The 12,413-nt window shown below is 37.8% G+C and overlaps 1 protein-coding gene across 3 annotated transcripts in view; it reads right to left on the bottom strand.

The window, feature by feature from the left end:
• hccsb (holocytochrome c synthase b) overlaps positions 1–12,413 on the bottom strand; it is a 27,718-nt gene that overhangs the window by 9,549 nt on the left and 5,756 nt on the right. Inside the window, exons 2-6 of one of the 3 annotated variants that reach the window (XM_015025305.1) lie at positions 7,529–7,640; positions 7,383–7,430; positions 7,133–7,266; positions 4,648–4,796; positions 343–462 (exon numbers count right to left, since the gene is read on the bottom strand). In XM_015025305.1, the coding sequence (XP_014880791.1) occupies positions 343–462; positions 4,648–4,796; positions 7,133–7,266; positions 7,383–7,430; positions 7,529–7,640 (563 nt within the window). Of the gene's footprint in view, positions 1–342; positions 463–4,647; positions 4,797–7,132; positions 7,267–7,382; positions 7,431–7,528; positions 7,647–12,413 lie in introns of all 3 variants that reach the window. The other 2 variants (XM_015025307.1, XM_015025308.1) reach the window with 2 other exon arrangements.

The following is a 12,413-nucleotide window of genomic DNA, read 5'->3' as shown; positions in this document are numbered from 1 at the left end:
ACCCCTCCACCACGATAAGGTGGCAGCCCAAGGAGAGGCCCAAGCCTCATTAATTCAAAATTATTAGAGTTATTGTAGATGGTAATTGCTGCTGGTAGGAAAGATTTCCTGTAGCAGTCTGTATTACAGCAAATTTACGGAAGCCTCTGACTAAAGACACTGTTTTTTTAAGACGACCTCATGAAGAGGTTGAGTAGGGTTGTCCATAATTTTCTTGATTTTATTTAAAATCATCCCTTGCATCTTCATCTCCGGAGGTTCAACAGTCATCCCAAAAACACAACCAGAACAGAACCAGCCATCTACTTCAGAACTCTTTGGTACCGAATGACCGTCACTTACTGTGCATGCAGGGCTTCCCACTTAAGGATCTCCTGCCAGGCCTGCTCATTGTTCTGATTGTGGATTTTAATAATGTTGGTCATGTCCTGGGGAGCGAGGTCATCATCCCGCCAGCGCCATCTACAAGGTAATATCAAATCAAAAGTCCCAAGTCATTAGGTTACCATCTACAACACAAACATTAAAACAAAAGACAGCAGCAGAAAATGAAATGCATTTTAATAAAAGTTAGTTGAAAAGTGAAAAAATAAGTGCTTATTCTAGAAAGCAAAAAAATGCATGCATGGTTTTTACCCAGGATTGAAAACCCAAATCCCAGAAATTGTGGACGTTCTGCAATTGTAAATAAAATAAAAAATCCAAGAGATTTTTAAAGCAAAATCTGTGGTGTTAAATCTGAGAAATTATACGTGTATTCATCATTAAATGAGAATTAAATGATCTCATTTAATGATGAATACACGTATGACAATGTTGATGCATGTTACACGTCCCACCATGTGGAATCTCCTCCCTTTTTCAAAACAGTTTGAAGACAGCTGGACATTGGCTTTCCATTCTTGCTTTAAGTAGGCATCCAGCAACTTCATTTGAGGAAGTCATTACATTTCACTTTTAATGATGTTCTTGTTAGGAGGATATCCAAAGTAAAAGGAAATGAATGGACAGGCTTGGACAAAACAGGAACAAAAAAGTAGAGACTTGTGTTTAAAGGGAACTCTAAATTCTGGTTGAGAGAGGAGCAAAAAAGAAACTAATATCAAAAATTCTGAAACCTCCATGTTTCACACTGAACATCTTTTGTACCAACCAAGGCCCTGATCTACAAAGATTCCAAATAAGGACTGGTAAATTGTGCAAAGAAAAAAAAGTGCACAAAAATATGCACATGACTAATCAGTTGCGCAGTCAATCTTTGTAGAGGAGCAGCAGTGGTACAGACTGGCCTATTTAAAGGAGGAGTTAGTGTGAGCCACTAGCTCTCTACACGGAAAATGTTGGAAAGGAGAGCGGCCAGAAGAATGATTAGAAAAACATTATGCTGGTTTCATTAAAAATAGATGTTCCTCATACAATATACAGATGTTGTTGAACTTAATGTATTTAACACAAACAAGATTCAGCCATTGTAACTTAAGATGCTGAAAAAGTGTTTGATAAAGTGAATTTGTCATTATTCAATATTAACAATATTTAGATTTGGAGATTATTTTATTAACTGGATTAAGTTATTCTACACATCACCAAGAGCAACCGTTACTACCAACAATGCAACTTCATCTTACAGAGGTACAGGACAGAGATGTCCACTCTCTCCATCCTCGTTTTCCATTTTTTTAACCCCTTGCAGCAGCAACTCGTCAAAACTCTTATAAAATGTATTCCAATTAATTCAACAGAAGATGATGTTTGTTTATATGCTGACAATGTCCTGTTACTACTACAGGATCCATATTCGTAATGACAATCATCAGAAGAATTCTCAAAATCTGCAGTTCTCTTTTTAAATCATTTAAAATGGGAGACAATCCAAACCACACCCATCCCTCTGAGCTCAAGTCACATTACATATCCTGAGATTAAATAACCTCCTAGGTTGTCAGAACTGTTTAATCTTAATTTCAAACCTCTTCAACAATCAATAAATAGAAATTCATTAATATTATCAATATATACACCACTTTGGAACAATCTCACAATAAATAAAAACTCCTATTTATTTTAGCTTATCTAAAGGAATTACACATTTTGAACACATCTTTGGCTATAATAAACTCCTTTCATTTTCATAATTAAACAATATAAACTTGATGATGCTCAATTCTTAGAATATATTCACATAAAATCTCTTATACAAAGTAAATATGACCTGGAACAACTCATTATAGAACCCAATTCACAAATTAATGGACTACTTAAAATTGCATCTAGAAATAAAATTCAGTCGAGATGCAGAATGTTAAACAGGATTGATTCAACAATATTTATACCCACTTTAAAATGGCAAATGGATCCGAATATAAACCCAGATGATGACTTCTGAATTAAAATTTGCAATAATATCGCATATGACAAAAACCTCTAATCTTCAGCTCATTCAATATAAAGTACTTCACTGAATCCACTACACAACTCAGAGAATGCATAAAATGAGTTTGGCTCAGTTTGAATTGTGCAGAAATTGTTCACAAAATCTCCCTGACACATATTTTCATGCTTTATGGAATTGTTGAACAATCTTGGACACAAGTAACTCCATCTCTCTCCAGTAGGTTTGGCTGTCTCAGCCCATTATCACTATGTCTTTGTTTATTAGGAGACATCACCAACATGGCTGCACAGTGGCACAGTTGGTAGAGCTGTTGCCTTGCAGTAAGAAGGTCCTCGGTTCGAGGAGTTTGCATGTTCTCCCTGTGAATGGTGGGTTCTCTCCAGGTACTCTGGTTTCCTCCCACAGTCCAAAAACATGACTGTCAGGTTAATTGGTCTCTCTAAATTCTCCCTAGGTGTGAGTGTGTGTGTGTGCATGGTTGTTTGTCTGTGTTGCCTTGTGACAGACTGGCGACCTGTCCAGGGTGGCCCCGCCTCTCGCCTGGAACGAAGCTGGAGGCACCAGCACCACCAGCACCACCCAACCCCACAAGGGACAAGGGTGTACAGAAAATGGATGGATGCATCACCAACATTATTTATGATGTTCCAAATACAAAACAACTACTTATAGCTTTAACCATTGCTAAGAAGACCGTTCTTATGAAATTGGAAAACAAGAAATGCCATCAGTCTTATACACTGGAAAAATTTACTCAATGAACACATTTTAATGGAAAAATAACATTTGTGTAATAGATTTTATAAGATCCTCACTTATACCATAACATAATGTTTTAGGATTATTGTTTTTGCCCTTTTCTTTTTTCTCCATTATCCTTCTCTTCCCATCCATGTAGTTCCTGTATGCAATATGACAAACTCCACTTAGTAGAAATAATTTTATTACCTCTATTAATTGATCCATCATATGCTCATTTTTATTTGCCTTTCATAATTTGACTTATTGTCATTATTACTTGTTCTTTTTTCAATTGCTCCACATACTGATGTCATTCATATCACCATCATTGCTCATACACTCTCACGCACACTGTTAATATTCTTTTTAATGTTTCTTTTTCTGTGTTTTTTATTAATGTAATATAGCACAACATGTATTTTGTACTTTGGTGTAAAATAAATTTCTATAAAAAATAAAATAAAAACTTATGCTGGGCATTACAACGTTGTATACTAATTTAAATGAATTGTATTATTATTATTGGCACACTAGGTTTAGTCATGGTGTTTCTTGTTTTGTGATTATTGTATTAATAAACCTTTTCTGGGCTCCTGCAGAGCATCAAACTGTGAGGGTCCTGTATACAGTGATGGTGCGTCATTATTCTGTAGTCCTGCAGCTCAAAATCAGCAATGCAAGAAGAGATTTCTAGAACATTTTTGACAAGCTATGACAGATGTCATTTACTGTAAATATACCCCCTACTCGCCGTAGTGACCACTGTGCTCCAGTTTACACCTACTTTTCAGGAGTGTCAAATATAAATGCAACAGGTCCAGCAAACTGGTTCAGGTTTACTACATTGTATTCAGGGAGGCTGATCATTCTGATGATCAGCATACGTTTTCCATATTCATGAAGGCAGAGACGTTTTTGCGCCTGCAATTTTCATTTTGCTATGCAATCCTTTTTGTATATCGTTTTAGATCAGGTTTGCACATGAAATCCAAGTTTTTAGTTGTTTTTATACACAAACTTTTAATAGATCAGGCCTGTAATGTTGTTCAGAAAATCATCTGACCAGAGCACCATCTTCAACATTTGCTGTGTCTCCCACAAGATTTTGATACCTTTATTTGAGCAATATTTTATTTTCAGCAACAGTTTTCTGCTTAGTGCTCTTCTATTGTGGCCACATTTGTGTAGTTCATAACTAAAAGGTGTCCTGAATGCAAAGAAACTGATGATGTCAGATGGAGGAATAATTATCTTTGTATGCCGCCTGCAGTATATGAAATCAAGGTTTGATCTTGAGAGAAAATGTCACTAAACGACTGGGTCACATTTACTTCTGGCTCTGCAGCTACTTACACACAATCACGTCTGGTTTAACCATCCACTCTGCAAAAAAAGCAGAGTAAAATCCTAATACAAAATAATATACTCATATTACTGATCATAGCCAGCTAATGTCTACAAAACAGGTGTAGAGACCTGAATAAAAAGTGTCATGTACAGCTGTGACTAACCCCTTCCGCAGCATGGCGTTCCAGAACATCTGCTCTGATGGGTAGACCCAGTTCTTTTCTGCACCATGACGTGGAATGTTTGACTCCTCTCTGGAGACGGACAGATTAAAGGGCTGATCTTGAGCTGGCGTTTGGTTTGGAGGAGGCATCTGCACAGAGATGAAAAAGTTAAACCACTTCATAACTTCTTTACAGTCAAAACTCGATGGCCAACTGAAACACATTAAAACAGATTACTTGCAGAATAACCATAATCTGGATCTGAATAGTAACGTAATGAGAGACAGTTTAGAAGTTTACAATAATCAAAGCTGCAAGCAGCATCAAGCACCCTGCTGGAGATCTGGTCTGCTCTGTGTTGTGACCAGACATCGTTAGTGGGCCTGCCACACATTTCCCACATGTAGGCACTAGAAGGCAAGTCTTGAAAATTAAGCTTAGTCATGTTAAATTCAGCTCTGGTGTGAAGTCGCAACAATTTGGCTGAAATGACTTTTCTGATGGAAGTTATAGTTACAGTTTGATGGTTGGCAATTTTGGTGCAATATTGAAATCACTCAAAAGGGATTTAGAGGCACTGTCTGAAAATGGTGAGATTCTGAAACTCACCACACATGTAGGGTTGAAGAGACATTGAACAGTTCACAGTGGGATTCAACATGATCATGCTCATATACAGCTTCAAATTTATGAGTGACAGAGTAAAAGAAGATCCGATGTTTGTTTCAAAATGGCCAGATTTCTCTGGGTTCTGGACTGTGTGTCCTACAGGCTTCATTGTAGGTCTTAAGTTACATTTATTATCATATTCAACAAAATTAAAATAGGCTGGTGAGGCTTCTTTGTCAGATTAAAATGATCTTTTAAAATAATCTTTAAGTGGGTATTGAACAGTTTTCCTTGTGCTTATGCTTCTGTATTAAAAATATTTTATTGGCCTGATGTAATATTCTAATCTCAGCTGTCGGTTTTTATTTGCTGCAAGTCGAAAATCAAACAGAAATAAATGTTTGAAAACATCAGTCATGTTTTTGGATTGTGGGTGGAAGCCAGAGTACCTGGAGAGAACCCACCATGCACAGGGAGAACATGCTAACTCCATGCAGAAAGACCCCAGGTAGGGAATCGAATCGGAATCAGCCAGGACCTTCTTGCTGCAAGGCAATTGCTCTGCCAACTGCACCACAATAATATTCCCATGTACTGAATATCACTATGCTGTATGCTTCTCAAGGTGCTGTAAGGTAATTTGTCAGTCCCTTCAAGTTTTTCTTGAGTAGCTGTTAATAGATTATGATCATTTTAGTGCAGATCATTTGATAGACAGGGTGTCCCCATAATCACAATCACACCATAATCCCACTTGCAGTCAGACAAGTACTGTTGTCCTGGCAACCGCCAAACCTAGACTTGTACATCAGACTGGCAGATGGAGAAGCGTAAATCACTCCAGAGAATGAGCCTCCACTGCTCTAGAGTCCAGTGGCGGCGACCATAGAGGAATTGCCTCTATGGCCTCTGCTCAGACAGTCAGCGCACCATCAGAGGACACACCCGATCCCATCTTGACCTAGCATCCATTGAAAAATACCATAAAGCAAGGGTCTACAACCCCTGCATGTAAGGCATACATCACTCAGTGATGTATGCCTTACATGCATCACCATGGATGCTTCACCATGGAAACCCATTCCATGAAGGTCTCCATCTGCTGTTCTTGAGCTAATCTGAAGGCCACATGAGATTTGAAGGTCTGTAGTGATTGACTGCAGAAAGTTGGTGACCTCTTCACACTGTGTGCTTTAGCTGACCGTCAGTTTACGTGGCCTACCACTTTTTGGCAGAGTTGCTGTCGTTCCCAAACACTTCCATGTTCTTATAACACAGCTGAAGGTCGACTGTGGAATATGTAGGAGTGAGGAAATTTCATGACTGGATTTGTTGCACAGGTGGCATCCTATCACAGTTCCATGCTGGAATTCACTGAGATCCTGAGAGCGAGCCATTCTTTTGGCAATACAGTGTAGGTACCATCATTAACCAAGATGATTTTTATTAGTTCATTTTCATACAATTTCTATTTATCATAGCTTTTGTTTCTTTCAAATTATGTTAGTGATCATGATGAACTTTTGGTCAATAACATGAACAACAATTTTGTTCACGTATGTATATATGTGGACACGCGAGATTAAGAGCAACTCATTCATTCAAATCATTTCTACCCATTGTGCTTTGCTTAACTGAAGAGGATGTTCATCACAGTAATCATGTCAGAGTGGGCTTACCACACAGTGAAAAGTGCCAACAGGAATCCCAGTTTGAATCTTAAACCGATTTTTGTTCACTTGTGTAAACATTCTCTTGATTCCCAGTTTAATAAAGGAGCAAATTTAAATCAAAAGGCCAAAACTTTCACTTAGATTTTTTTCACAAAATACTTTTCAAACACATCCTGCTGCCTGTACACTGTTCATGTAGGTACCATATTCGCTGGGTCAATGTCACTATTCTTGGGTTCTGCAGCTCTCATGGGACACTCCACAAACTCATAGGCTCGGTCCTGATGGGCTGGACCTGCCTCTGCACCTTTTATCGGGACCTCTGAAAGAAAAGATGCTGTCAAAGATGAGAAAAGTTTGAAAGATAAGAACCATTACCCTCACATTTTAGCTAAATGTAGTTACCAAAAAAACTAAAGCAATGTGTTCTGACCTCCAAGTTAAACTAGTTACCTTTGATAGGCTGAGCTTGGTGCATGGGACATCCTGAAGGTGGTGATGCTAAGAAAATAAAATTCAATTAACATTATAAACAAAATATCATTGATTACATATGGCAAGCTATATTAAAATATGTGGAATTACATGATAATATCAACCTTTGGTAGACTGGGCTTGGTGCATAGGACAGCCTTGAGGAGGAATTGCCTCTATGGCCTCTGCTCGGACAGTCAGCGCACCATCAGAGGACACACCCGATCCCATCTTGACCTATCACATGATGAAAAATACCATAAAGCAAGGGTCTACAACCTTATCTGAGCTACTCTACCCACTCTTCCATTTGTGTAGTGATGACTAATATTTGTTCTGTGGACAAATAACCCCACCTGAGCTGTGGATCTCTGCATCTGGTCCAGAGTCACCATGGGCCTGTAGGCTGCATCTCTGATTTGTCATTATTATTAATGTTTGTGGTTGTAATGTGACAAAATAGAAAAGTTCAAGGGGTATTTAAACCTTTTGTAATGCACTGTAGGTCGCAAGTTATAATAGCTATAAGAAAATGTGGCCTCACATTTTTGCTTGAGTGTTGTGTAAAACTCCTTCAAATACAAACCAAATGGACTTGTCACTACATTCCTTTAGATTATGTCAGAGTTCAGTACAACTGTCTGTTAAATTTCTGTTATTCTCTTCACAAGATAAACAGCATACATTCTCCATTAATGTCAAATCAAACACACTTTAATATTTTAATAACTGTTGTGAAATGTGATGCGATTAGTAATTTGCAAAATTTCCCCTTTTCAAAACCTTTAACCTGACCTTATCATGGGGAATGGAGCTTGAAATGACAGCATAGAGGCATTCAAGTCTGTCAAACAGTGTTCTGTGTCAAATACAAAAAATATGTACTCAACTTCTAAGAACTGCACTAGAGTTTATAATAATAACTTTAAGACTAACAATAAGTACATTTCTAAGTTTTAAGGCTTAAAATTGTGATTTTCACATGTTACTTTTTAGACCCCGTAGAAACACTGGTACAGGAAAAAGTTTTTATACACGTTTATCCCATGAACACAACCTAGTGCCTGTTACAAAAGGTTCTCAAGGCATGTTCTGATTTCAGACTTAAATTTTACTCACTAAAGCCAATTGGTTTGTTTCAGAGTTTTTAAAAATAATTTAATTGTGAACTTTACTACACTTAGGCTTATGACTGATGAGGAGCCAGTCAACTGTAATCCATCACCCTAACCCTACAGACCAGCGTGCAGCATTAGCCTAGTTGTAAATACAGATTAGGGTCGCTGTGTGTTTGTATAGACTAAAGATAGATCTGCAGCTCAGCCTTCACAAACTGTAGACAAAAAGGATTAAAGACTTCACATCTAAAACATTTAATGTCTGTACATAAGAGGAATTAAAGCTAATTAGAGGATACTAGCCTAAATTTAAGTATGCACAGGTAGTCACACTTCTTCCAACCCATTACCTCTGATAGCTCAAGCCAGGGTGGCTTTAGTGATCAATAGTAAGCTTGTAAACTGTGAGGTGCAAATTATCAAGGTACTAAAGCTTTAAAGCTGGTTTAAAGACCAGACTGAGCAAGTATTAAGTAATTATCAGATGATAATTATTGGCCCAATATCAAGGCGTCATTCTGTCCGATATATCGAATAGCACCAATAGCATATTCAGTGGTGTGGCTATCAAGCACCCCAACTACTGCATGGAGATCAAGTGGCATCAGAATAATTGTAGAAAACAACTGTGGGACTGGAAATAAATTATTTTAACATTTCCTCAAGTCAGAAAACAACTGTCATGATTTTAATAACACTACAAGTAAAAAAATAACATATCAAGTAACCCAGGGTCTTATATGCAAACAATGGAAATATAAACATAAAAAGGTCAGAATGACCCCAACTGGGAACGTCCAACACTATATGAATGCAGCTCAGCTTGTCGGTCAACAGAGAACATGGCAACTGTAGGTTGGAACTTCTTTAAGGTTTCAGAGGAAGACAATACTCTGCTTAAAAGTGTTGGAAGTTCTGCAAGTTGAAAAACAGCATGTCATCTAAAATGCAACCACTGCTTTGACAGAGTATAAAGATGGTAGCAACAAGACAGCTTTCAAAAAACCATTGGGACTCAAATCCATTGCAAAGCTTTTGATGAAACATGAACATTTGCTCACGAAACAAAAGGGCTGAAACAATCACATGAATGACGGCACTTGAAGACCAACCCTCCACCCTGGTTGAAGACGGGGATGTTTTCGCCTCGTTTGCCCCTTGGAGCTGCAGCTACTTTTCTGATGTGCGTCTTCCAGATAAGTATCATGTGATCACCAAATGCATTCGTACTTTGATTGCACAGAAATATTATGTCTATGTTTGACAGAAGAGTTAATGAAATAAACTTCTTCTACTAATAATTTCTGCCAAGTTGTAGGCTGGCTTAGAGTAATGCTGCCCCTTACTGGTTTCATTCTAAGCCTCACCATGAATATAGCAGTTAATAATAGCCATAACTTAGTAGTATAAATTAATGTGCTTTTACTCCAACTTGTGTAAGAGCATTTTCTATTTTGAACTTGTGAAATTAATATTTTCACTTTTTATTTATTTAAACTTCCTGATCAATTTTAGAGACATTGTTTTTTTAGTAATGCACTTTATATAAATAAATGTTTATTTGAGATATGGTTTATTTTAGGAATTCTCTGGTCAGGTTTTTTACAGCAGATACCAGTCACCAATTCTGATCTCCTGGATTGGCTGGAAATTTTTCACTTTAGATGCAAACATTATTATGTGATCTGGCAAAATGGAAAAATAACCTGGTAATAAAAATCACCTAGTTTAGACAAAAATCATGCAGGCACAATGCAGCAAGTATCCAGTCAAAAACAACTGAAAAACCTGCCATCAGTAATACGATATTTAACAGTAAGACTCTCGCAGCCAAACAAAGTCAAATAAATCTCACAACACTGCATAAATAATGTCAAGTAAAGAGTGAAACATTCATTCCAAGTCAAATGCAGGTTACAGTTACAAAATCAAAACTGCCTGATTGTTTTGTGTTGGTTCAGATAGGTTGGTTTTGACCAACCTGAGTAATTCTGCAGAACACAGAGAGGAGGGAGAAGAGCTTGATTTTTTCCCACAGATTATGTCTCATCGTAGAACAGCTAAAGTTTTAAAATGCATGTAAAACCCTTTTTTTTAAGCTACGTGCTGCAGCCTTAAGGAGTCGTTTGATGGGTGGAGCTCAAACAGTGCAAGTCTGCAAAACATTACAATATTATACAGCGTTCAGGAAGAGCAGAACGCAGCGCATTACACCACTACCTTGATGACAAATTATTTTCTGGGTTATTTGCTTAGCTTTCTGACAATTGAGCTCATTTGGATGGATGTTGAAAATTATGCTCTGCTTTACTTTTTGTCTGACCGCTGTGGATTTCTTTTTCCTGCAGTGAGACTCGATATAGCCATATATTGTTTTTTAAATGTCATATTAGATTCATTGTGTTAATGCATTTTGACGTGCTTCACCCCTGAGGTAATTTCTGTCTTAAAACGCCGAGGATTTATTGCCATCTATTGTTTTAACTTTAAATGAGTTGATTCTCCTGCTTGGCTCTGGATATTTCTGAGGTTTTTCTGGCTTCAAAACGCCGAGTTTGATAACGTTTAATAGCAATAATTAAAACTTCTCAATGTTTGACATTGTCTAGCAAAAAGTTTTTACGTCAGGCTACACAGCTGCTACATCGATGAGCTGCTCTATGCTGTAGTTGGGGATTTGTTGTTTGCTGCTGAGCAGAATCATTTTGTGGCTAAAACAAACATTATTTTACATCAACTTCTAAGTTATGTGAAACTTCTGTTGAAATGTGAAGGCTCAGAATCAGTCCAGTACCGGTACCAGTCCATATTCTCAGGGGAGAAAGACTCACCTGGTATAAATAAAATTTTTAGCTATTGGAGTAACGCTTAAGAGAAATTTATTTAATCAAAGAAGGTCATGAATATGTGTGTAGGGCTGCACCGATTGCAGTTTTCTAGCCGATCCCTGGTTACTGATCCTTAAAAAGCCTGACCTGCTGATTTTGATTTTGGCTGATTTGAATCTTTTAGTCTGAAATGTTGCTAAATATAGCAAGAAAGTCACTGAGTTGCAACAGTGGGGTGAACATTGTTAACTGTAAACTTTGAGACCTGACCTGGTTGGTCTGTCAGTCAAACCTCTCACTGCAGAGCAGAAGAGGACAGAGGCTGATTTATAAACCTTTGCTGATGAAGAAAAGATCAGGGGATAAGATCAGCTTCACATGCAAGTATCGGCCAATCACGATCCCCCAAAATTAAGGAAATCGGCACCCAGGAATCAACTGGTTGATATATCAGTTGGCCAATAAATGTATCATATATTATGCATGTATATAATGTAAACAGCACTGCCAGAGATGCAGTAAGTGTGTGAATGATCTAATGATCGGACTGCCGACTGCAGCCAGTCCATATTGTTAGCAGAACTAGAGGGCCCCAAAACCACATTTCGCTTAGGGCCCCATGGAGGCTTGGGCCGGCCCTGATGGCGGGTCACCAGGTTTATAATACACTGGGGGAAACCCTGCTATAGAACACTTGAAAATAATCGTTTATAATCGTTCAAGTAACGTGGCCCAATATTTATGTTTAGTCATGATGTTTTTCTTTTTGGTTTAATTGTGTAACTCTTGCTGGTAGTTCGGCGGCATTCATCTATTCGAAGCAGGCATCTTTTCCCGCACAATTTGTGGGAAATGCAGCTGATATAATCTGCATCAAAATTTCTGGGCAAAATAGACACGCTCATGCAGAGCATGAAGACAGACAGTATGGACAGTATCACGCTTAACGCTGATTTTATATAATTTTAATATTATTTTTATTATTATTTTTCCGGTTACACAATGCATCAAACCATATCAGATGCGTTGTCTACTTAGAGTTAATACTCGCGGCCGCAGGAGAT

This window comes from Poecilia latipinna, unplaced genomic scaffold (genome assembly GCF_001443285.1).
Source record: "Poecilia latipinna isolate Pla-1442-1.1 unplaced genomic scaffold, P_latipinna-1.0 Scaffold4056, whole genome shotgun sequence".
Taxonomy (NCBI): domain Eukaryota; kingdom Metazoa; phylum Chordata; class Actinopteri; order Cyprinodontiformes; family Poeciliidae; genus Poecilia; species Poecilia latipinna.
This window is presented reverse-complemented; position numbering and strand designations above follow the sequence as displayed.